The sequence below is a fragment of the Patella vulgata genome, chromosome 5 (genome assembly GCF_932274485.2).
Source record: "Patella vulgata chromosome 5, xgPatVulg1.2, whole genome shotgun sequence".
Taxonomy (NCBI): Eukaryota; Metazoa; Mollusca; class Gastropoda; family Patellidae; genus Patella; species Patella vulgata.
This window is the reverse complement of record NC_065883.2, coordinates 79,456,704-79,483,243: the sequence shown is the minus strand read 5'-3', so window position 1 is coordinate 79,483,243 and position 26,540 is coordinate 79,456,704. Positions and strand designations below refer to the sequence as shown.

The 26,540-nt window shown below is 36.7% G+C and overlaps 1 protein-coding gene across 1 annotated transcript; it reads left to right on the top strand.

Annotated features, from left to right (window-relative positions):
- The first annotated feature begins 119 nt into the window (after window positions 1-119).
- Window positions 120-26,336, top strand: LOC126822671 (ciliated left-right organizer metallopeptidase). Its single transcript, XM_050551676.2, has 17 exons — window positions 120-938; window positions 3,879-3,957; window positions 5,367-5,421; window positions 6,171-6,320; window positions 7,969-8,100; window positions 8,536-8,614; window positions 9,782-9,933; window positions 11,054-11,125; window positions 12,104-12,206; window positions 14,266-14,332; window positions 15,197-15,290; window positions 16,849-16,947; window positions 19,243-19,371; window positions 20,502-20,625; window positions 21,537-21,746; window positions 22,738-22,870; window positions 24,002-26,336. The coding sequence occupies exons 1-17, from the start codon at window positions 635-637 to the stop codon at window positions 24,315-24,317; spliced, it is 2,298 nt and encodes a 765-aa protein (XP_050407633.2). The 5' UTR covers window positions 120-634; the 3' UTR covers window positions 24,318-26,336.
- The last annotated feature ends 204 nt before the right edge of the window (window positions 26,337-26,540 follow it).

The following is a 26,540-nucleotide window of genomic DNA, read 5'->3' as shown; positions in this document are numbered from 1 at the left end:
TATGACGTGTTCGATAATATCTATTTGCAGAATTATATCAAATCAATCATAATTCAGTGAATGCATCATCGAATTTAATTATTTAAACTATGAGATAAACACATGAGTAGTGAGGAGCATTTTGCGAGAAACATAACAGCGCCACCTGGTACAAGACTTGCAGGAACTTAACACAGGAATCAGTTCCACATTTTGGCAGAATTTCTGAACTTGCGATTAACATTCTGAAAGGAGTATCCAAGACACGGTTTAGTGATGTTGTTCCATTTAGGAGAGTTCTTTAAGATATTAGAGAGTCACATAACACAGATATAGCTGTTTTATGGAGGATTTGGTGTCCACATGGGAATATTCATCACCAAAAAATCTGCTAAAATTCGGATTATGTCGGCAGACATTAACTTCAATGTTTACAATTACTATAACATAAGCTCTTAGGATCTTATTACCAATATCAGTTCGTTCTGACATAAATGCACTGGTTAACATCGACGTGCAATATTTCAGAATTTCTTCGTGATTTTATTCATAAAGCATCAATGAGAAAACAATATGATTTTAACGAAAGAAAATCCTCATCTCATGAACAATTACTACAACAATATCCTGAAACAAATTCACTCAGTGACGTGTGATGGCAAAGATATTAACGACTATGGCATATCTCTATCTTTATTTAATTTTTCTGGTGCAGTTCATTCCGAATATTACTCCGCAATGTGTTCATGACGAGCTACCGAAGCCAGCATTAATTACAAAAGACGTTAATTATGGTGACGTGAAATCAGCCAGAAGTAAACGTGTGCCGCAAAACTTTTATAAACCTTTACGGATTCATCCAATATTTGAATTAAGTTTTGAATTATCGAATGAAAACAAAACATCGGTGAAAGAAGCCATTAATAAAGCCAACGGAAAAATTAAAAAACTCTTGTCAGGTATGGTTAGACAAACTAAAACTTTTTTAATTGGAATAGTTCTTCAAGAAATCAAGGTTGTGGGTGGAGGTTTGAGGGGGTGGGGGGCCAAATGGTTTAATGCATGCTGTTTAGGAATACTGCTAATTAGATCATAAAGTCTGCCATTGAGTCAACTGGCGTAGTTTGCGATTCCTAGAGTGTATTTGTCAAGGACTAGTGTTGCCTGTCTAGCCCCAAGGGTTTTCGCAAAGTTTGTAATTGAGATAAAACTGAACCATATTTTTGTCTTGAAATTACCCAGTTTGTATTGTTTCAAGGCTGCATGTTTTTGCAGGAATGGAACGACTGATATTAGTTGTAGGCCCAGTAGCGGATTATCAGTGAGGCTGATGAGGCTGCAGCCTCAGGCCCAAAGATTTTGTAAAAAAAAAAATTTTAGACTTGTCTGATACGATTAAAAACGCATAGACAATGAATGTTAGGGGGGTTGGGTTTAGGCCCAACGGGAATCAACAAAGGCCCTGACCCGAAATTAATTAGGCCTACGCCATTTTAAATAGGCCCTATTTAAAAACTAAATAGGCCCTCCAGCAACTGCCGCCTCAGGCCTTGGTGGAGCTTAATCCGCCACTGTGTAGGCCTGCCCGCCACAATGTACGACACTAATGAAGTAGGCCATACCTGCTATTATGAACTTTAAGTCCGAAATGTATTATAAACACTGACAAGAGACGAATCTGTGACACCAAAAGGGATTGTGTATGACATAGCGTGCTAGGAACGAAATGGGTAAAAAATAACCATGCCAATCTTGACCACTGAAGTGAGGTTATCTCGGCCCGGTACACGGTTAAATTTTCGTACTTCCCCCTCCCCGTGGCTGAAAGTAACTTTACTTGGAAGAGTTCCATATTTAACATGCCAGGCACGGTATCGAGATTGGTTATTGGTTATTTTACCCAAAATAAAGGGGCATAACTCTTATCGTTATTTAAGCAGGTGGTGTTAGACCACAATTAAAAATCATGTGTCAACAAAATAATCAAATTCGTAAATGATGCAATTTCTTAATTTTTTATCACGGCCAGGAACAGTTCAGAATGCTTATCTCAACCACACGTAATCAAAGCTATTGCCTAAATTTGAGCAGGGGGTCATGGTGGCTGAGTGGGTAAGACCCTGGCTTGCTAGCCTGGAGATCCGGTGTTCCATCCCTGCATTGGCCGAGAAAGTTCATCCAGATTTTCCGGCATGATTCCCCCTTGTCAGTGATGCAGGATGGGGCGCCTGACAAGGACAGCTGTCTAGTTGTTCGGATGCGACAAAAAAAAAAAACGAGGTCCCATGTACACATTGGCTTGCACGTAAAAGATCCCTTGACAGTTGGAATTCGATATAAGAGTAGGCCGTAGTGCTGCTGTCCGGGCAAAATTTCCCTCATAGCACACTTATAGCCCAGTTCTGAGCAGAGCAGTAGGACGTTAAACTCCATTTCATTTTTTAAATTTGACTATTTGAGCCTACAGTGTCTGTGACAGGAGCTTTATTCAGTGGCGGATCCAGGGGGGTGACTCACCCCCTCTGAGAGATTTAAAACACGCAAAATCGGACAAGTTTTTGGGGTTTTCACTTTATTTCTTTGAGAACTATTGCCCAGAAGATACCTCAGATAGCACAAAATAGTTTTAACCCCTTTGGACACCCTATGCCCCCCCCCCTTCTAGTGCTCCCTCCTTTGGTCGATTGCGCTTCGCCCCTGACCTCTTTTAGTCACCCCCCCTGGAATAAACCCTGGGTCCGCCACTGTTATTCCCAGGCTACTTGAATTGATTTTTTTCGTTTTCATTTATACGATGTCAATTAAAACTAATAGAATATAATCAGCTTTTTGTCTCTTCATAAAATATTGACTAACTTTAATTAATTCAATGAACTCAAATAATGGTAGTCTCAAAATAAACAAACAGATAATGGAAGTAAATATTGATCCAGAAATCTCAAAATGCATCAAAAACAGTAAACAATTTATCATTTTCATTGAATCGAATATGTAAATGACATCCATTAAAAATATTAAAGGGGTAGGCGAAGATTTCACCGGGCATCAGGAATAATTGTGGTTTTGAGAATGTAGAAATTTAAAGTCCAAAATGTGACTAAATAGTCCATTTTATTTCCTTGGTCTGAAATTTTCAAATCAAATTACGGAGCTGTTCCAGTGAACTACAGATTTACTTAATTGTATGGGTGCAGTCTTTTAATTGTATGGGTGCAGTCTTTTAATTAAATAATGAATTTAGTTATAGTCTACCGTACATGTAAACTTATTTGACAAATTATTGAACTATAGGTTACAAATTTCTGGCATTTTAAACCTGATGTATTGAGGATATCAGAAAACACACAAATCTGTGCCAGCTAAATGACATCATTAGACGGGCTGTCGGTGCCTTACAAAGTCTGAATTGGTGCAAGATGCCTTAGTTCCAAACATGTGAGTGACCTGACTGGTGTGGTTTCGTTTTCTAGCATGTACGTGACAAGGAGTTGGGTCGTCTGTTCAACCTCTTGGGTTTTCTGATAAACATCCCTATGCGCAAGCAAATGTGAATAAAATTGAACCATATATTAGTCCTGAAAGGACCTAAGAAGTGTCGAGTGGATGGTAAACTCTCCCTTATTTTTCTATCTCTCTCTTTCATTCATCAGTTGTTCGCATAGAATGAAACCTAAGGCCTTGTGTGTGTATTAGTTGGCGTGCATGTTAAAGAACCCTTGACAGTTAGAATTCAATAAACAGCAGACAAATGCTGCTGCTCAGGCAAAATTTCCTTCATGGCATATGTCTGTCTATATTAGCCCAGTTGGTGCCAAAACATAGGAAGTTTAAATTTAAACACCCTTTCCTTTAATTTATGTTGAGATTATTAATTAAACAATAATATTTTTTTTCTTCAGTTTTACCTGTAAAAGGTAATTTGGTATTAAAGAGATCAGCTTGTTTATTGATGTGGAAAGAAGGACCAAATAAAAACAGGTAATTATCCCAGGCCTGACTTTTCGAAGGTGAAACAGATGCTAACTATGAGCTAATTCTGAGGCTGAAATATTTTACTGATAATCAGGCCTGGAAATAACGGTTTTAGATGCATCTGACAAAATGTCAGACACTAATGAAATAGTACCTGACATTTTCAACTTAGTGCTGGACATGTATTAATAATGTCAATAAAAAAGACAAATCAGTGCCGGACAAAATGACAGGTACCAGAGGTTTAGTGCCTGGGCCGAAATTTTAAGAAATACTACAACTTCATTGGATATATGCAAATTGATTTTACTGGTCAGCCAATCGAATTGCAGTATTTCTTAAAATTTTGATTGTATCTTAGTTTAAGTTTTCGTGAATAAGGGCCCTGATAAAGCCTGAATCTGTGCCTGACATTGTCTGTGACAGACAGGTGCCTTATTTCCAGGCTTGCTGATAACATGTATATTTGTATCAATTTCAATAATATCTACCCATGTTGATTATTTACAATTTAATTAAAGAAAACAGAATTAACATATTATCAGTAGATTATCCTCCAACTTGGAAACGGTTGCATTAAAACTGAAAGAGAGAGAGAGAAATGGAGTTTAACGTTCACTTGACATAAACTAGGTCATTTCGGGACTAACATATGGTTTAATTTTATTTCAATAATTCGCTTGCGCATAGGGGTCTTTAGCAGTGGGAGGAAACCGGTGGACCCGGAGAAAACCCACGAGATTGGACAGGCGCCCCTCCAACTTGGAATCGGTTGGATTAAAAGAGACTTTTCAAGAGATTTAAGCGAATATTATACTGGTTAGATGGTGCTTGCTAGTTTTGACCATATCCTGCATACCGAGGATTGATCAATTTTCAATTCCTCATATCTTTATAATGAAATAAAATAAAATGAAATTGGGTTTAACGTCCTACTGTTCTGCTCTGAACTGGGCTAATGAAGACGGGCATACACCATACAGTGTGCTAGGAGGGAAATTTTGCCCAGACAGCGGCACTATCGCCTACTCTTATATCGAATTCCAACTGCCAAGGGATCTTTTACATGCATTCCAATTTATACACGTGACCTCAGTTTTTTGTCTCATCCGAAGGACTAGACAGCTGTCCTTGTCAGGCCCTCCGTTCTGCACCACTGACAAGGGGATACCACGTCGGAAAATCCAGATGAACTTTCTCGGTCAATCATATCTTTATCAACAACGAATGGAATTGATCCATCTAGACAGACATTGCTTTTATAGATTCCACTTTCAAAATTTTGTAATTATCAAGGGTTTTTCTTAATCCCGGTTTCCTCCCACTGCTAAAGACTCCTACAAGCAAGCCAATTACTGAAATAAAATTGAACCATATGTTAGTCTCGAAATGATCATATATTTTATTGTTTACAGATGTTATAAGATGAAAAAAGGATATAGAGGAGAATATTGTTTGGAACATTTTAGAGTAAGTTTTATTTTATTGTCATGGTGATTGTTGTATGTTTGTATCACTTCTGTAAATGACATTTAGAAGTACAAGGTATGTATATATAATCTGTATATATTATGTATTATAGATACCTATGGTACATCTAGAGGGTTTTAATCTGTATATTGTATATTATAGATACCTATGGTACATCTAGAGTGTTTTAATCTGTATATTATAGATACCTATGGTACATCTAGAGGGTTTTAATCTGTATATTATAGATACCTATGGTACATCTAGAGGGTTTTAATCTGTATATTATAGATACCTATGGTACATCTAGAGGGTTTTAATCTGTATATTATATATTATAGATACCTATGGTACATCTAGAGTGTTTTAATATGTGTATATAGTATATTATATATACCTATGGTACATCTAGAGTGTTTTAATCTATATATTATATATTATAGATACCTATGGTACATCTAGAGGGTTTTAATCTATATATTATATATTATAGATACCTATGGTACATCTGGAGGGTTTTAATCTGTATATTATATATTATAGATACCTATGGTACATCTAGAGGGTTTTAATCTGTGTATATTGTATATTATAGATACCTATGGTACATCTAGAGTGTTTTAATCTGTATATTGTATATTATAGATACCTATGGTACATCTAGAGGGTTTTAATCTGTGTATATTGTATATTATAGATACCTATGGTACATCTAGAGGGTTTTAATCTGTATATTTTGTATATTATAGATACCTATGGTACATCTAGAGGGTTTTAATCTATATGATCGATCTAATATATCAGCTACCTATGAAGTTTATGAACAGGGTGTTGGTGTACAAGACGCTGATTTTATTCTTTATATCACATCACAAACCACGACTACTTGTCAACGTGGTGTAAGTATATACAAATGAAAAAATATTTTTCTCAGCTGCTTATTTTCATTTGCATCCTTTTGACAATATCAGATTTTCAGTGGTTTATCTTTTTACACTATCCGAATTTCCATGGTTTATCTTTTTACACCATCAGATTTTCCATGGTTTTATCCACGCTAATAATAGTAAGAGAGATTATTTAACATTTTTAAAATTAAAAAAACGAAATTCAAAATAATCTCCCGACTTTGATACAATTGGATTATAAAGAGGCCCATCAAAAGATTTTATCCAATATTTACAAGGGGGATACTCGATTGAACGTTCCGGAATTGAATTCTCTCAATCCCAAAAAAGTGACAATCGAGTAAAAAGGGTGATTTGTCGCTACAACTCATGCATCGACTGCAGAAGAAAAGATCTCAACCAACCATGACAGCTGAAATATATTCGTTGTGTTTAATTACGTCACGATTCCACTCACACCTCCTCTGTGGTCAGGAGGGGATCACGTGGCTAAGTGGGTAAGACGCTGGCTCGCTAGCCTGGAGGTCGGGTGTTCGATCCCTGCATTGGCCGAGAAAGTTTATCCCCATTTTCCGGCTTGGTTTTCCCTTGTCAGTGATGCAGGACGGAGGGCCTGACAAGGACAGCTGTCTAGTCGTTCTGATGGGACGAAAAACCGAGGTCCCGTGTACACATTGGCGTGCATGTAAAAGATCCCTTGGCAGTTGGAATTTGATATAAGAGTAAGCCGTAGCACCGCTGCCCGGGCAAAATTTCCCTCATAGCACACCGTATGGCGTATGCCCGTCTTCATTAGCCCAGGTTAAACATCATTTCATTTCATTTCATTTCTGTGGTCAGGACTGACAGAAGTGTGACATGACTGAATTCCGCATTACTCGATTGCATTTCTGTCAATTCGGGACATTCTGGACTGTGAATTGAGCATCCCCATGTTGTGGATGGTTGTTTATATCGTCTACTGTGAATTGAGCACCCCCATGTTGTGGATGTTTGTTTATATCGTCTTTAGAGAATGTGGTAAGATTCAAAATTGCTTGATAAAGACTAAAGAAGCCTAGCCGAAACGTCGCTCAGTAATAAGCAGTAATTGTAATCCATAGAATTGTCACCTGTATACTCAAACTTTTTTATTCACCATATCTTTATAAATTCTGAATGTAATTGAAGCATTCCATTGAGAGATTGAGCTTTCATCATATTTAAGATCTAAGTTGCCGAATAACATGAAAAAACAAAGATCATATTTCATTTTGTTTTTATAGTTCAAAATATCGATTTACTTGTCTTTACTACAATAGGATCTGGAAGAGTTGTTATATAACCTGCGTTCTAGTTACTGTGAAGGATTAGCCAATGAAGCGATCTGTTGCAGCGAGATCTTGGTGTGCGATGCACAGAACTGTGGGTGGAAACATCAACGTTGATTGGTTAATCAAATGTCTGACGTCATAGGGTCAAAAGCCATTCGTTTGACCCCTGAGATGACCTTCCACTACAACAGGTCAGATCTTCGTGTAGTGTAGGCCATCGAAAAAAATTATAAAAACGAAACGAAATATAGATCTGTGTTCTAATCAGATTGATTGCAGCGCAACGCTAATGCGACTCTAAATATTGTTGTTATAACTTATTACAGGATCGAGTGGTATATGGATACGCTGCTAATTGTCAAGTGGACCAAAATGGCCGACCAATAGCAGGAGTTGTTAATTTTTGTCCAGCTACGTTAAAACAATCAAAAGAATACACACAAGACCACCTGTACATAGTAAGATTTTTAATATTTTATCACATTTAATGAAATACACGATCGGATTATAAGAAATCGTTTTATTTTCTTTCTAAGGGGGATTTGATGGCCGAATGGTTAACATGTGCGCGTTGTATCATAAGGTCTGTCATTGAGTCAGCTGCCGTGGTTTCGATTGGCTGGTTGTACGTGACAAGGAGTAGGGTCGCCTGTCCAACCCTCCTTTCACTGCTAAAGACCCCTGCGCACAGGCAAATTTTTTAAATAAAATTGAACCACAGTCCCGAAATAACCTAGTTTGTGACAGAATCTCTCTCTCTCTCTCTCTCTCACTCTCTCTCATTTGTAGGAGGGTCTTACCATGTGATTTTTAGATCATAAGGTCCATCATTGAATTATAGATGTTATACACTGTAGTGCTATAAAATATAATATTTTTCTTTTTTTTCACAGACTGCTTTACATGAAATGTTCCATGCTTTAGGATTTTCAAAAACGATGTTTACAGAATTTAAAGATTGCTCGAAATCAGGTATTTAATGTTTTTAATGGTCTGTAGTGATAGAATACCTTTCACGATGACAAACTGCACCAAACTGCAGGCCCTGCCATTTAACATCATTTCATTTCATAATTATAAAAATTTATTAAATCTTGTAACTGCTTGTCAAATTTGACTATTTTACGATCAAATAATCTGATAGTTAGAAAGATTTTTGCTCCAAGAAATTGTTCACGGAATCCTCAGTGATATCGTTCTGTTCTACTCCACTAACCTCTGGCTCCATCCATGGAGGAGACACATATACTAATTAACCGCCCTTGATACTTCTCCTATTTTTATCGACCAATCGAGTGGGTTAAGAAAAGTAACTGGTATTTTATTGCAACTAAGATTATTGTGGTGAACATAAATAATGCCGCTAAGACTGGTATGTACCGTAAACTGTTTTTTTGATTGGTTCGTAGAATTAAGCTACAATCAAGGGCAGGTAATTTGAATTCGTTAAGACCCTGTGGATGGACCCAGTACAACGCAACGATACTACTGGGATAGAGAGAATGCAAGACCTAGTGCTACCTATCTTCTTGTTATTTTTAGGTGACGCTCTTCCAAAAAGGGGGGGTTGGATGGCCGAATTATTGAAATAAAATTCAACCATATGTTAGTCCGGAAATGACCTAGTTTGTGTCGAGTGGACGTTAAACCCCATTTCTCTCTCTCTCTCTTCCAAAAAGTCCAAGACTCCGCGAATTCAAGTACAATGGACACTAAACTTAACATGCTAGTTCATTGAATAATTGGGATGATGTCACATTACCAAGATGGCTGTGAGAGTGAGAGAGAAATGGGGTTTAACATCCACTCGACACAAACTAAGTCATTTCGGGACTAACACATGGTTCAATTTTATTTCAATAATTCGCTTGCGCGTAGGGGTCTTTAGCAGTGGGAGGAAACCGGAGGACCCAGAGAAAACCCACGAGGTTGGACAGGCGACCCTACTCCTTGTCACGCACAACCGGGGATTCGAAACCACGCCAGTTGACTCTGGCTCTATGATACAGCACGCACGTGCTAACCATTCGGCCATCCAACCCCCAAGATGGCTGTGATGTTGTCATGCTTGGTACATGTGCTTGTTGTTTTTTTACTTTTTTACTGTCAATTAAATTATTTGTTTTTATATATTTACAGCAGACGGTACAAACTGTCCAACCCGGTCTCAACCAGTTTTACGACCTGTCGATGGTGTTACTAGACTGACTACTCCATCTGTTAAACAAAAAACACAACAACACTTCGCTTGTATGACAGAGGCTATTTATGGTGGTCCCATGGATTCAAAAGTTAGTACGTCTTTTACCTCGTTATAGGATACGGTATTAACCCATGGTGCATAGCTTGGATCTTTTACCTCCTTAAACGTCTGAGATGGGATTAACCCATGGTGCATAGCTTGGGTCTTTTACCTCGTTAAATGGCCGAGATGGGATTAACCCATGGTGCATCGCTTGGGTCTTTTACCTCGTTAAGTGGCAGAGAGATAGCATACGGTATTAACCCATGGTGCATAGCTTGGGTCTTTTATCCCGTTAAATGGCCAAGAGATAGGATATGGGATTAACCCATAGTGCATAGCTTTTGAAATAAGCCTAGGTTTGGCTAATCAGTGCAGGACGGAGGGCCTGACAAGGACATCTGTCTAGTCACTCAGATGGAACAAAAAACTAAGGTCCCATGCGTACACATCGGCGTACCCTTGACAGTTGGAATTTGATATAAGAGTAGACTGTAGTGCCGCTGTCTGGGTAAAATTTCACTCATAGCTCACTTCATGATGTATGTCCATCTTCATTAGCCCAGTTTCTGTATGTTGTTCCGTGCCAGCTACTCCGTCCAGCACCACTGACAAGGGTGGAACAATGCAGGAAAAACATGATGAACGATCTCTGACAACACCAGGATCGAACGAACACAAGACCTCCCGTTCACCGAGTCAACTCGGCTTCCTACTTTGTTAGATATTCTTCTTATTGAAAATATTAGATTATTATTTACAGAATAAGATGTCAGTAATCACATCTCACTCATGTTCCTGAAACATCTGGACGTTGCTTGTTTACTTCACAATTCCCGAACTTATAGCTACGATATCTACAGACACTTGAGCAGTAGCGTCCAATCAGAGGTTGTGACATCGCGACCTCTACGAAAACCTTGACATTGAATGAACCTTGAACTTTGCAACTCAATTATCACAGGTAGACATTTTAGCTTGAAAGCGCGACAATCGAGGAATCTGATAGGCTCACAAGTTGGGCTTGTACCCAATCGAAATTAGTGCCGAAATATGCAGGGTATTACGCAAAGGCCTTGATAAGATGTAAGTAGTTTAAGCGAGATCTTGCCTTCTATTGAAGATAGATCTCATTGGGAATAAAGTTTTTATTATATTTTGTTTTACAGAATGACATCATCACATCTCACTGGGACTCCAGGATAATGCACGGTTCGTTGATGATGTCACAGAGTATACAGGTAATATCTTTTAGATTTTTAATGTCAAGGGTAGACCGACGTTTCGTTCACAGAAGAAGGGTGGTTGGATGGCCGATTGATTAGCACCTGTGTGCAGTATCATAAGGTCTGTCATTGAGTCAACTTGCGTGGTTTTGATTCCCCGGTTGTACGTGGCAAGGAGTAGTGTTGCCTGTCGTACCTCGTGGGTTTTCTCTGAGTCCTCCGGTTTCCTCGCACTGCAAATTATGGAAATAATATTTAACCTTATGTTTATCCCGAAATGACCCAGTTTGTGTTGAGCGGATGTTAAACGCCATTTCTCCCCCTCTCTAATTAATAGGTAACTGGTTAGCGTTAAAAACCTCTATGGCCACAGTGTCAAGAGGTTAAATATGTGTAAACTGGTGCTAATAAAAGGTAACTGATCAGAGTCAAAACCCTTTGTGACCAAAAATGTCAGTCGCTGCAAAATCGTATATATTCTCATAACCTGAGCACTGTTTCTCAGTTATAAGACTCAAAACGTAATGCATTAAGCTCTTGTTCAATTCTACTTGAGTCAAGAGGTTACGGTGGCTAAGTGGGTAAGACACTGGCTCGCTAGCCTGGAGGTCGGATGTTCGATCTCTGCATTGGTCGAGAAAGTTCATCCAGATTTTCCGGCATGGTTCTGCCTTGTCAGTGATGCAGGACGGAGGGCCTGACAAGGACAGCTGTCTAGTTATTCGGATGGGACGAAAAACCGAGGTCCCGTGTATACATTGACATGCATGTAAAAGATCCTTTGACAGTTGGAATTTGATATAAGAGTAGGCCGTAGTGCCGCTGTCCAGGCACAATTTCCCTCATAGCACACTGTATAGCGTATGACCGTCTTCATTAGCCCAGTTCGGAGCAGAACAGTAGGACGTTAAACCCCATTTCATTTCATTTCATTTCCTTGAATCAAATTCTTACCTTACTCTAGCTGTATATATATATATATTATAATTCTAGCCACACCTAACCTATATAGATGAGATAACTCTAGCTGTATTTGAAGATTCAGGATGGTATAAAGTAGATTATAGTCAAGCTGATCGTTTTCTCTGGGGGAAAGGTAAAATTAAATCTTTTTATTCTGTAGTTCTTCTATTGGTATCAATTTCTTCTGTTAAAAAGCGGGGCCGGGTGGGGGTGGGGGTGGGGGTGGGTCGATGGATGAAGCAGAATGTTAATAGTGAGAGCTTTAAATCATTGAGTCGAGCATGTTCCTGAAGCAACGACCACGGCTTTTATAACATCTAGATGTTGCTAGACTGGTCTGAAATTCCCGACCTTATAGCTATGTTATCTCCCATTACCGAAAACACACGAACAGTGGCGTCCAATCAGAGGTTGTGACAGACTCAAATCAAACATGGTGAACTCCACGGAAACCTTGACATTGAACAAGCCTTGAACTTTGCAACTAGATTATCACAGGTAGACAATTTAGCTGTAAAGCATGAGACTTGGTATCCGTGATGACCGAGGAATCTGATAGGCTCCCCAGCTGGTTGAGTACCCAATCGAAATTAGTACCAAAATATGGAGGGTATTACGTGAAAGCCTTGATAAGGCGTACAGAGTTACAGTGAGATCCTTCCTTCTATTGAAGATGTGAATCAAGTGGCATCTTTTTGTGCCCACACTTTGAGATTTATCTGGGTCATCCGGTTACCTCCTACTACTAATAGTACCTGTATACGGAAGCGAATTGTTGAAATAAAAGTCTACCATATGTTAGTCCCAAAATGACTTAGTCTGTGTTCAGTAGTTTTAAACCCCATTGTTCTCTCTATATCTCAGTAAGAACAATACATAGAAAGGAGATCTCTAATCTGCAAATTATGATATTTACTATTATTACAAGAGCTAAATCTGCCTATTGCAGGTCTTTATTTAGGCCTGAAATTATTATTTAAACATTTGTTAACATGACAGGCCTATAATCAACTCTCTAGACCATCGGATGGCTGAGATTTAAATGGATTTAAACTCCCACGAGATTTAAAGAATTAACGTTAAATGGATAATCCAGGCTAAGTCTTGGTTGTCTCAAGAACTGTTACTCCACTATTAAATGGATAATCAAGGCTAAGTCTTGATTGTCTCAAGAACTGTTACTCCACTATTAAATGGATAATCAAGGTTAAGTCTTGGTTGTCTCAAGAACTGTTACTCCACTATTAAATGGATAATCAAGGCTAAGTCTTGATTGTCTCAAGAACTGTTACTCCACTATTAAATGGATAATCAAGGTTAAGTCTTGGTTGTCTCAAGAACTGTTACTCCACTATTAAACGATCTACGCTACATCTTCAAACTGATAACTTCGCCCAAAATAAAGAAATGAAATGACAAGAAATGGGGTTTAACATCCTACTGTTCTGCTCCTATACTGGGCTAATGAAGGCGGGCATACGCCATACAGTGTGCTATGAGTGAAATTGTGCCGGGCAGCGGCCCTATGGCCTACTCTTATACCGAATTCCAACTGAAAAGGGATCTTTTACGTGCATGCCAATGTGTACATGGGACCTCGGTTTTTCGTCCCATCCGAACGACTACACAGCTGTCCTTGTCAGGCCCTCAGTCCTGACAAGGGGAAACCACGCTGGAAAATCTGGATGAACTTTCTCGGCCAATGCAGGGATCGAACACCCGACCTCCAGGCTAGCGAGCCAGCGTCTTACCGGCTTAGCCACCGTGATCCCCCCAGAGTAAATTTGAATGAAATTTTCAATATATACATATTTCGCAGTCTATTTTTGAACTATTATAGCAAGAATGACCAGCTCTTTATCTTAATCTAACATAATGTATGTTTATCTACGTTATTTACAGTTTTCAGTGATGTAGGACGGAGGGCCTGACAAGGACAGCTGTCTAGTCCTTCGGATAATACAAAAAACTGAGGTCCCGTGTATACATTGGAATGCACGTAAAAGATCCCTTGGCAGTTGGAATTCGATACAAGAGTAGGCAATAGTGCCGCTGCCCGGGCAAAATTTCCCTCATAGCACACTGTATGGCATATGCCCGTCTTCATTAGCCCAGTTTAGGAGCAGAACAGTAGGACGTTAACCCCATTTCATTTCATTTCATTTCATTTAAAGTTTGATTGATTTCTTCAGGACAAGGTTGTAAATTTGGTTTAAAAGAATACTGTGGTAGTCAAAGAGAATTCTTCTGTCAAGGAAGGTAAATAAATATATTATTTTATCCTTGATATTTAGCAAAAAAAACATTTATTCTTTGTCGTGTATCGCAGACAAATTTCATATGGATTATTATATATTTGTTACAAGTGTTTAAAAAATATATTTTTCTGGATACCATCAAGTACCTCTTGTCACTGGTGCACGATAGATCGGATGAAAAAACAAGGTCCTGTGTACGCATTGGATACCTTTGAGTAGCTCTTGTCAGTGGTCCACGATAAATAGGATGAAAAACCGAGATCCTATTTACGCATTGGATACCTTTGAGTAGCTCTTGACAATGTTGCACGATGGCTAGAATGAAAAACCGAGATCCTATGTACGAATTGGATACCTTCGAGTACCTCTTGTCACTCACTGGTCCACGATAGATAGGATGAAAAAAACGAGGTACGCATTGGTGTACATGTAAAATAACCCCTGACAGTAGGCCGTAGCGCCATTGTCGGAGCAAAACTTCCCTCATAGCACACTGTATGGCATATACCCATCTTTATTAGCCCAGTCGGAGCAGAACAGTAGGACGTTAAATCTCATTTTACTTTGATTCATTTCTATTGGCGAGTCTATCACTACAACTCAGGTAACTGAGGTAACTCAGGTATCCTGTTTTAGCAGGAGTTTCTGTATTTAATGTTTAGTTTCAAACTATTGTTGGAAAACTGTTCTTAGATATGATGATGAGTTAGTTGTATTTTACGTCCGCTTCCACCGAGGTGATAGTGTTGGGTTTATAACTGTTTAGTTTCTCAAAAGGTGTTGAGTAATTAATTAGTCAGGTATATATATATATATATATTTGAGTAATCCATATTCAGGTATATGTTTATTGGTATATTTTCAGTGGTAATGGATGTGATTATATGGGATTAGATAAAGGTGTTTGTAGGACAGATACTCATATTAAACCATGTAGAATATATACACCCTCATCACAGGTAAGTTGATTAATTACTTCAAGTAAAACACACCCTCATCACAGGTAACAACATTGTATACACCCTCATCACAGGTAACAACATTGTATACACCCTCATCACAGGTAAGTTGATTATATACACCCTCAACACTGGTAAGTTGATTATATACATCAAGTAAAACACAGGTAGCTACAGATAATATACACCCACATCACAGGTATGAGTGGAACCATTTCAAGAATTCTCCAGCCACGAAAAAATAAGGTGCACTCGTTAGGATTCACATAGAACAACTTAGTAGGAATTGCATAAATAGTTGGGTTCGAAAATCGTGAAAATTGGACTGAAATATCCTGAAAATTATTTAAGGCAGGACACTACCTAAGAATTTTACATTGATAACAGAAACTTGCCATTTAGTGTAATATTAGTATATGATGTCCAAAATCAGATTTGATAATTTGAGCGCAAAATGTTTATTTGTTGTCATGGAAATGGTGGCCATATTGGATTTTTTTATATATTCACGGTGGCTATGTTAGGAAATCAAAATCTTCAACAATTTTATTGAAACAAACTATTTGTGATTTGGAATAACATATATAGGCATCAAAGAGTGCAATAAGGCATAAATTTTACTATTTGAAAGTTAATAAAGAACATTATGCATCCCACATAAAACAAGTGGGTGTGGCCGAACACACCACTAAAAGGATTTTGTACAATAAAATGTCCAAATGTATAACAAACACTTTGAAAATCACCTTATTGCAAACAGTAGCTATAGCACTAATCGTATTCCAAAGATAAGACCATTATCTCTCATAGATTTTGAGAATTTGATTTTCTAAGACCTGAAATGGGTGAAAAATTGAGTACGGAAAAAAGCAAATTAAAAGTTAAAAATTTGATTTACCTATACAAATGACTAAATATTTAACACTATATAATATAAAGGCTGGACACGACTTGAAAAATCAACAAATTTTAACTATTTTGGGCAATTTTAGCTGATATCAAAATTTGACAGATCAATCTATACAGAGTGTTTTATAAGGTAGTGTCCTGCCTTAAGGAATTACATGTTTCAATAATTCACTGACCTAAATCTTTAAAGATACATTATGGGAGATTAGATAAAAAGTTGGCAGTTCTCACTATAATAAATAAAAACTAGATAACGTAAAGGCAATTTGCTAAAAATTTCATTCAAATATATCAACTATGAACTGAGAACTAAGCGAATGAAATTTCTGCCTAGCCTCGGTCATCATTACTAAAGTCAGTACGTTAAACAGCATAGTCTCGGTTATCCATTTAATCGTTTAATCGAGAAGGAAAGTTATACAGTAAATCGGATCACAATCCACTTAAGATCGCAGGCTAGCGATGCCATCTAGAGTTGATTATGGTCTGGATAAGTTAATTAATGTCTAATTAATAATTTAGATAACATTTCAGGCCTAAAGAAAGACCTGCAATAGACAGATTTACCTCTTGCATAATGTATGTTTAAGTCTTAAGAACTGTATTATTTTGAAAGTGGATAATTCTGTAAGCTTGATAATTTTTTCAGGACCAATGTTTTAAAAAGTTTGGTGTCAGATATTCAAATGATTATGGAGAAACATTTTCCGAATCAAGTAGATGTTTTGTTTCTAGTCTTTTTCCTAAGGTAAATAATTTGACATTAAACCCTAACCCTAACCCTAGCCTAAAGTCTCTGGTCAGTATTTAGGGAATCAGGGGTCATGATGGCTAGGTGGTTAAGACGCTGGCTTGCTAGCCTGGAGGTCGGGTGTTCGATCCCTGCATTGGTCGAGATAGTTCATCCTGATTTTCCAACGTGGTTTCCCCTTGTCAGTTTTGCAAAATGGAGGGCCTCCAGGCTAGCGAGTCAGCGTCCTACCCACTTAGCCACGTGATCCCCTATTTTATGAGGTAAACAATTTTAACATTACCTGATTATGATCTGAGGGTTTATGTTAGGTTCCCAATATCTCTCACGAGCAGACGTATATTGTCGTCGCCTCTGTCCGTCCGTCGACAATTTGTTTGTGGGCACTCTACAGGTCACAATTTTTATTTGATTTTGACAAAAGTTAAAATTTAGGTCTGTCTTCCATATATTGTACCATAACAGATTATGGCCCCTGATTGTACGAAAAATCACATTTTTAGCTTATGCACACTCTAGAGGTCACAATTTTCATCTGAATTTGATGAAACTTGAATTGCATGTTTATAACCCAAAGATCTTGGCTATCTATCTATATATATATTTGTGACTGTCGTTTGTCTGTCTGTCTGTCTGTTCGGGGTTGGCGGCTACACTAGGTCTGCCCCGAGTCTGAAATTTGGGGTATAGGGTTAGCTCGGACCGGGGAGTAACATAGGCCAGGTGGCGTTAGTCTACCACTTCCGGTTTCGGAGTTATGACCCCCGAGCGAAGCCGGGTATCCTGCTAGTATGTGATATTTGCGCATATTGGATCGTAACTTCTTGAATTATGGCCCCTGATTGTACGAAGAATTGGGTTTTTAGCTTGTGGTACCTTTAGAGGTCACAATTATTATCCGATTTAAAAAAGCATTTGAATATATCCCCGTTACATTGTAATGACGCTTGAGTTCAAATGGACGCCCCTCGTTCGCAAATAGTGTACAAATATGGTATATCAAGGTTGTGTACACTCTAGAGGTCCTAATTTTGATCCGATTTTCTTGAAACTTAATATACATTTTTATAACCCAAAGATCTTGGTTTCTTTCAAAATTTGCGCATATCGGATCATAACTTCCTGAATTATGGCCCTTGATTGTACGCAAAATCGCGTTTTTAGCTTGTGGTCACTCTAGAGGTAACAATTTTTATCCGATTTAAAAAAATGTTTGAATATATCACCGTTACACCCTAATGAGGTCCTAATTTTGATCCGATTTTGATGAAACTTGAAATACATTTTTATAACCCAAAGATCTTGGTTCCTTTCAAAATTTGTGCATATCGGATTGTAACTTCCTAAATTATGGCCCTTGATTGTACGAAAAATCGCGTTTTTAGCTTGTGGTCACTCTAGAGGTAAAAAAACGTTTGAATATATCACCATTACACCCTAATGATGGCTGTGTTTGAATTTTGTGAAAATCAGACCAAAACTGCCGGACAAAATAGTGTAAAAAATATGGTATATTAAGGTTGTGAACCCTCTAGAAGTCACAATTTTGATCCGATTTTGATGAAACTTGAAATATATCTTCATAACCCACAGGTCTTGGTTCCTGTCGATATTCGTGCATATCAGATCGTAACTGGCTGAATTATGGCACTTGATTGTACGAAAAATCACTTTTTGTTTAGCTTGTTCTCTATCTATCTCTTTCAAAATGTGGGCATATCCTGCCTGGCAGTCACTGGTTCTGATTTTCATCCAAGCAATTGGTATTGTTATTTTGTGTTCGTGATTAGATTTTAAATGATTCATTTGAGTACCGTACATAGCGTAGATACTGTCTGAAAATTGCAAGTAACAAAATGTGTTTTACATATTTTGGGAAAAGAACGCTAATGAAAAATCATTATTTCTGTCATGTTCAGAGGATGCTTTGATTCAAATTCCTTCATTAATGATGATCATTGACTGTCAGAGTGAAACATTTGTGTATTATCCTTACTCTGGAGTATTCCTCTTTAATTCACATGGTGTGTGTATTCAATGTCAGAGGTTTCAAACTTTGATTTTCACGCCATCATCTTGTCGCATTTTCAGATGTTAAAATTTTATGTGTTTTATATTCGTCGTTCGTACATGTGGTGTGGACATTCTATGTTGATTCCTGATACTGGCATCTTGTAACATTTCCAGGGGCCATACTATGTTTTCCGTTTGTATTCCGGTGTTTTCCGGTATATAGTATTGCCGCATTTCCAGATGATAAAAATGTTACATGTTTTTATTTTTTGTTTGTAGTATTTAAATACGAGTGAAATTCAATCCGTTGGTCGATGTTACGAACATAGATGTAAACGTGCTGGTCATGTTCAAATTAAATTGAGGAAATCTGATTGGATAGATTGTTTACCTGGAAGTACTATACAGGTGAGTAACTCCTTATATTATATATTTATATCTCTGTATAATCAATAAACAAATTATATTTATATCTCCATATAAACAAGGGGGGTTGGATGGCTGAATGGTTAACACGTGCACGCTGTACCATAAAGCCTGTCATTGAGTCAACTGGGGTGGTTTCGAATCCCCGGTTGTACGTGGCAAGGAGTAGAGTTGCCTGTCCAACCTCGTGGGTTTTCTCCGGGTCCTCCGGTTTCCTCCCACTGCTAAAGACCCCTATGCGCGAATTATTGGAATAAAACTAAACCATATGTTAGTCCCGAAATGACCTAGTTTGTGTTGAGTGGGCGTTAACACCCCCTCAGTGGGAGGAAACCGGAGGACCAGGAGAAAACCCACGAGGCTGGACAGGCCACCCTACTCCTTGTCACGTACAACCGGGGATTCGAAACCATGCCAGTTGACTCAATGACAGGCCTTATGATATAGCACGCACATGCTAACCATTCGGCCATCCAACCCCCCTGGTGAATTTGGTGCAGGGCTTTCATTTAAAATGTCAGAGTGTAGGCCGGATTGCCTTGTAAGGAACATCATCTAGTCATTTGGATGGGACAAAAAAATGGCAGTCACATAGAAGAATCCCTGATAATTGGAATTCAATTGCTGTCCAAGCTGACTGCATGACTTCATTAGCCCCGATGGGAGCAGAACAGTGGGAAGTTAAACCCCATTTCATTTTCACTGTGCCACTCTGTCAAGATTTGTAAACAGAACTGATCTAGTAAATTTTGAACGGATGTATAACTTTTCTCTCTCCTTGTATTAAAGGCAATTATATATCTTGTATATTATAAGATATTGTATAGGTTATATACGTGTAAATATTGTATATTATACTATATAAAGATATTGTATTATGTATATTATATGGTATAGGTTATATATATTGTACATCATTCTATATTATAAGAAATTGTATATTGTATATCATCATTCTATATTATAAGATATTGTATAATATACTATATATAAGAAATTGTATATCATCATTCTATATTATAAGATATTGTATAATATACTATATATAAGAAATTGTATATCATTCTATATTATAAGATATTGTATATTTTGTTATTGTATATTTGATATAGATTACAGGTTACAGTGGTAGTATAATATGTCCAACTAATCCTCATATCCTGTGTTCTCAAGATCAACTAGTAACATCAACAGCAGCTCATACACAATCTACTACACACCGAATCCGTGATCCAGGTAAATATATAATACACAATCTACCTCTGTCTACTACATACAGGTAGATATATAATACACAATCTACTACATACAGGTAAATATATAATACACTATCTACAATACACAGGTAAATATATAATACACTATCTACTACATACAGGTAAATATATAATACACAATCTACTACATATACACTATCTACAATACACAGGTAAATATATAATACACTATCTACTACATACAGGTAAATATATAATACACTATCTACTACATACAGGTAAATATATAATAAACAATCTACTATACACAGGTAAATATATACAGGTTACTATACACAGAATACATGATCCAGTATTTTTACTGGATTATCAAAATTATTGTTAAGCGCTAATTAATGTTATTATAGCTGACAAGTTAATTGACTTGTTAATCAACAAATAATATTGAACTCATTACCCAACAAGAAAATGAAGAGCAGTGCTTAGGGCCCTGTTCCTGGTCCCAAAAGGCAGGTGAGAAGTGGAGAGTGTTCTTATCATAGTTTAATCTTTTGCCAATATGTTTATTTATAAGGGAGGGGGAGGGGGCTGAATGGTTAACACATATTGCACATTAGATTACAAGATGTGTCATTGAGTCTAGTGGTTTCGATTCCCAGCTTGTTCGTGACAAACCTCACTGTCCTCTGGTTTCCTCCCACAGCTAAAGACACCTACGTGCAAGTGAATTATTGAAATAAATTGAACCATATGTTAGTCCCGAAATGACCTAGTGTGTGGCAAGTGGACATTAAACTCCATTTCTCTCCCTCTCTTTCTCTTATTCTTAATTAAAACCTTTTTTTCTGAAAAAAATTCTAAATAAATAGAATAACATACTTATACAGTATAGAATAATTCAATATTTGGTTATGGTTTTTGTGTTTTCAGACTTCGAAGCCATACCAATAAAAATCTTCTTTTCACAAGACAACCTGACACAACTTATGGATCCAACATTCCGTTCCCAGTTTGAAGCTTCCTTCATTCGTAAAGTTATATCTGTGATTCCCGTGTCAAGAGACAGAATCCAGAACTTTTCAGCTGACCCTGAAAATAACACTGTTACATTCTGGCTTCATCCACCCAATGTATTAAATAGTAAGTTTATAATCCCTTGCCTTTTAGAGAAAGCAGGGGACTGTTGAAATGGGTTGGTCTGTTTGTCAGTCGGTCGGTCGACCTGTCTGTCTGGCCATCACACTTTTTGGTAAACAATAACTCTGCTTTTAAATGAGGTAGAATGTTGAAACTTCTTATGGATGTTTACTAAGTGAAGTCTTGACTAAATTCGATAACGCTCATTTTTTTTTGTTGTTGATTCTTTGGAACATGATATATCTGATTCTGATCGAGTGTGAATGATGAGATGTGGTAATTACGATACCTCAATAACCTGTTGATGATGTGATAAAAAATTCAGATTGCTGCTGGCTTTACAATCTGATTGTCTTTACTACACTAGGATCTGGAAGAGTTGTTATATAACCCGTGTTCTGGTTGATGTGAGAGATTAGCCAATGAAATTGTCTGTTATGGCTTGTAGGACCTCAGATGCGACCTTCCACTACAATCGGTTAGATCTTCATGCAGTGGAGGTCATCGAAAGTATAAATAAACGAAACGAAATATAGAACTGTACTTTAATCAGGTTGATTCCTTTGTATAAAGAAACGTGCAGTTGATAAATGAGTATCATCTATTTATTGACTGTTGGATTGTCCTTTCATTTAATGCTTTATGTGTGTACCTTAATGGGCATGGGTGGGCGTACTGACATGGGTGGGCGTTAGAGACGTGGTGGATCAGTGAGTGAGATGTTGGCTTGCTAACTTGGAGGTCCCACGTTCGATCCCTGTGTAGAACGAATAAGTTCAGCAGTGTAGGACAGAGTGTCTAGCAAGGGGCAAGGTATGGTCATTTGAATGGGACAGAAAACTGAGGTCCTGTGTACAGTACATTTTGAAATCAAAATAAAAGTAGGCCGTAGTGGGCAAAATTTCACTCATAGCACACTGTATGGCGTATGCCTGTTTTCATTAGTTCAGTCGGCGTAGAACAGTAAGATGTTAAACTTCATTTGATTTTGTAGATGTGAGTTCTGAAGATATAGAATATCAACTCGAGATGGTTGTTCTCAACGGTAGATTCTGGGTTCATGTTGAAGCTGATGGAAAGAATTCCACTTTTTATGCAAATGGAATCTCAAATAGATCTGAAATTAGGTAAGACCCCCTTTTTTCTGGTTTGTTATGTGTTCCACATATAATTTTCAATTTAATCTGGCCGGTCTTTCGTTCTGTTAATTTGACATAAAATTAGATTTTCTATATTTTCAATATATGGTTAAATGGGTGTTCTATATTTTCAGTATATGGTTAAATTATGGTTCTGTATGTTCAGTATATGGTTAAATGGGTGTTCTATATTTTCATTATATGGTTAAATGGGTGTTTTATATTTTCATGTTATGGTTAAATGGGTGTTCTATATTTTCGTTATATGGTTAAATGGGTGTTTTATATTTTCATTTTATGGTTAATTGAGTGTTCTATATTTCCAATATTGCATTGACCGAGAAAGTTCATCCAGATTTTCTGGTGTGGTTTCCCCTTGTCAGTGATGTAGGATGGAGGGCCTAACAAGGACAGCTGTCTAGTCCTTTGGATGAGACGAAAAACCGAGATCTTGTGTATATATTAGTATGCACGTAAAAGATCCCCTGGCAGTTGGAATTCAATAAAAGAGTAGGCGATAGTACCGCTGCCCGGGCAAAATTTCCCTCATAGCACACTGTATGGAGTATGCCCGTCTTCATTAGCCCAGTATAGGAGCAGAACAGTAGGATGTTAAACCCCATTTCATATCATTTCATATTTCCAATATATGGTTAAATAGGTGTTCTATATTTTCAGTATATAGTTAATTGAGTGTTCTATATTTCGAATATATGGTTAAATAGGTGTTCTATATTTTCAGTATATGGTTAAATGAGTGTTCTATATTTTTAGTATATGGTTAAATGAGTGTTCTATATTTTCATTTTATGGTTAAATGAATGTTCTACATTTTCAGTGTATGGTTTAATAGGGTTCTATATTTTCATTATATGGTTAAATGGGTGTTCTATATTTTCCATTTATGATTAAATGAGTGTTCTATATTTTCAGTATATGGTTAAATGAGTGTTGTTTTTTTTTCAGTTTACATATGGTTAAATGGGTGTCCTATATTTTCAGTATATGATTAATTGAGTGTTCTATATTTTCAGAATATGGTTAAATGGGTGTTCTATATTTTCAGTATATGGTTAAATAGGTGTTCTATATTTTTAAATGAGTGTTCTATATTTTCAGTATATGGTTAAATGAGAAGAAAGTGTATAATCCCGGCCATGGTTTAAAGAGTGATATATTAATAGGAACAATAGTAGGATCTATAGTTTTTATCGCGCTGGCTATTTCTGTGTTTTTATTAATCAACAAGAAGACGACAGATATAATGATTAGTCCGGACATATCGTCAGTTTCCGCGTCCCCGGCCACGCCCAGACCAAGTCCTTACAGAAAAAATCGTGCTCTTGGAGCATCATCGATGCCGTCGATAGAAGAGAGCCAGGAGTTTATTCCTATGGAGATAGATGATAGCCAAGCTATAGAGGTCCTTGTTTGATTTAATCGGTGCTATGATTAAATGTTGGCTGAATATCAAATGTTTCGGAGATCTCTTTTGTTTTAAGGTGATCAGAAATGCATATTGTTTTTGTATCAAAGATATCTCCGATTTTCATTTCAATTCTTTTAAAAATTATACTTTTGTTTAGAAAGATACATATAAAGATAGGTTTAGTCTATGTTTTCATACAAACAATTTATTTAGAAATTTACAGAAAAGATATCTATAATACCTATTACTTTGATGAAAGTATTTTTGAAGTGTCATGAAAGTTTGTATCAGAAGTGAAAAAGAGAACCTAATATATACATGTAGTCATTTTTTATCTCTTCTCAAAGTTAGAAATTTTTGTGAAACTCGTCCCAGTTGATATTTATGGTTAATCTAAAATCCTTACTTTGGTAAAAGTATTTTTGTGGTTTGTAGAAGCTAATGAACATCTTGGTCATTTGCTATCCCTTCTGAAAAATTGTGATTTTGGGAAGTTTGTAATTTTTATGCAACTTGCGTGGTTTGAATGTGAATACAGACATCTGTGACATTGAGATCATACGTGGACATGTTTTAATGTTCTCATATGAAATATTGATATAGATGTGTAAATCGCTGACAAGAGTGGAATTTCTCACTGTGAGATGTTTCAAAATGGCCCAGATGTCTATGACAAGAGTGGAATTTATCACAGTGAGATGTTAATGGCCCAGATGTCTATGACAACAGTGGACTTTATCACTGTGAGATATTAATGGCCCAGATGTCTATGACAATAGGAGAATTTCTCACTGTGAGATATTAATGGCCCAGATGTCTATGACAACAGTGGACTTTATCACTGTGAGATGTTAATGGCCCAGATGTCTATGACAAGAGTGGTCTTTATCACTGTGAGATATTAATTGCCAAGATGTCTATGACAATAGGAGAATTTATCACAGTGAGATATTTTAAAATGGCCCAGATATCTATGACAACAGTGGAATTCCTCACTGTCAGATGTATATGGCCCAGATGTCTATGACAAGAGGTGAATTTATCACAGTGAGATATTTCAAAATGACCCAAATGTCTATGACAACAGGAGAATTTATCACAGTGAGATATTTCAAAATGGCCCAGATGTCTCTAACAAGAGTAGAATTTATCACTGTGAGATATTAATGGCCCAGATGTCTATGACAATAGGAGAATTTATCACAGTGAGATATTTCAAAATGACCCAGATGTCTATAACAAGAGTAGAATTTATCACTGTGAGATATTAATGGCCCAGATGTCTATGACAAGAGTTGAATTAATCACTGTCAGATGTATATGGCCCTGATTTCAATGACAACAGTGGAATTTCTCACTGTCAGATATATATGGCCCAGATGTCTATGACAACAGGAGAATTTATCACAGTGAGATATTTTAAAATGGCCCAGATGTCTATGACATCGGAATTTATCACTGTAAGATATTAATGGTTCAGATATCTATGAAAATAGTAGAATTTATCACAATGGAATTTCTCACTGTGAGATTAAAATGGCCCAGATGTCTATGACAAGAGTAGAATTTATCACTGTTAGATGTCTATGAAAATAGTAGAAAATATCACTGTGAGATATACTATATATCAGAAATAATAAACAGAGTGATTTGTATCATATTTGTATATTCCCTGTAAAATATATTAGATTAAAGTATATGTGATCTTTTTAACATATATGTATTTTCCTTTTCTTTTTATCATTTTAAGATCTCGGAGTATTGTTTGAAAGGGTTTTAAACTTTCATTTGTTTGTTGTTTATAAATATATTTATTCTCAATTTGAGAAATAATCTGTAAATAATATTAGTCTAGTTTAGAATTTTATTCAAGTTGAAATGAAATATTTGTACTAAAGCTGGGTTTAGACTGAGTGATTTATACGTGGGTTCCAAAACATGAAGTCAATATCCGTGATGTGATTTGAAATTATGATGTTATAATTATGATGTTATGATGTTCTAATTATGATGTTCTAATTATGATGTTCTAATTATGATTTTATGATGTGTAAAATTATTATGATGTTTTATTTATAATGTTATAATTATGATGTTTTATTTATAATGTTATAATTATGATGTTATAATTATGATAATGTTATGATGTTATGCTTATGATGTTATAATTATGATAATGTTATGATATTATGCTGATGATGTTATAATTATGATGTTATAATGTTATAA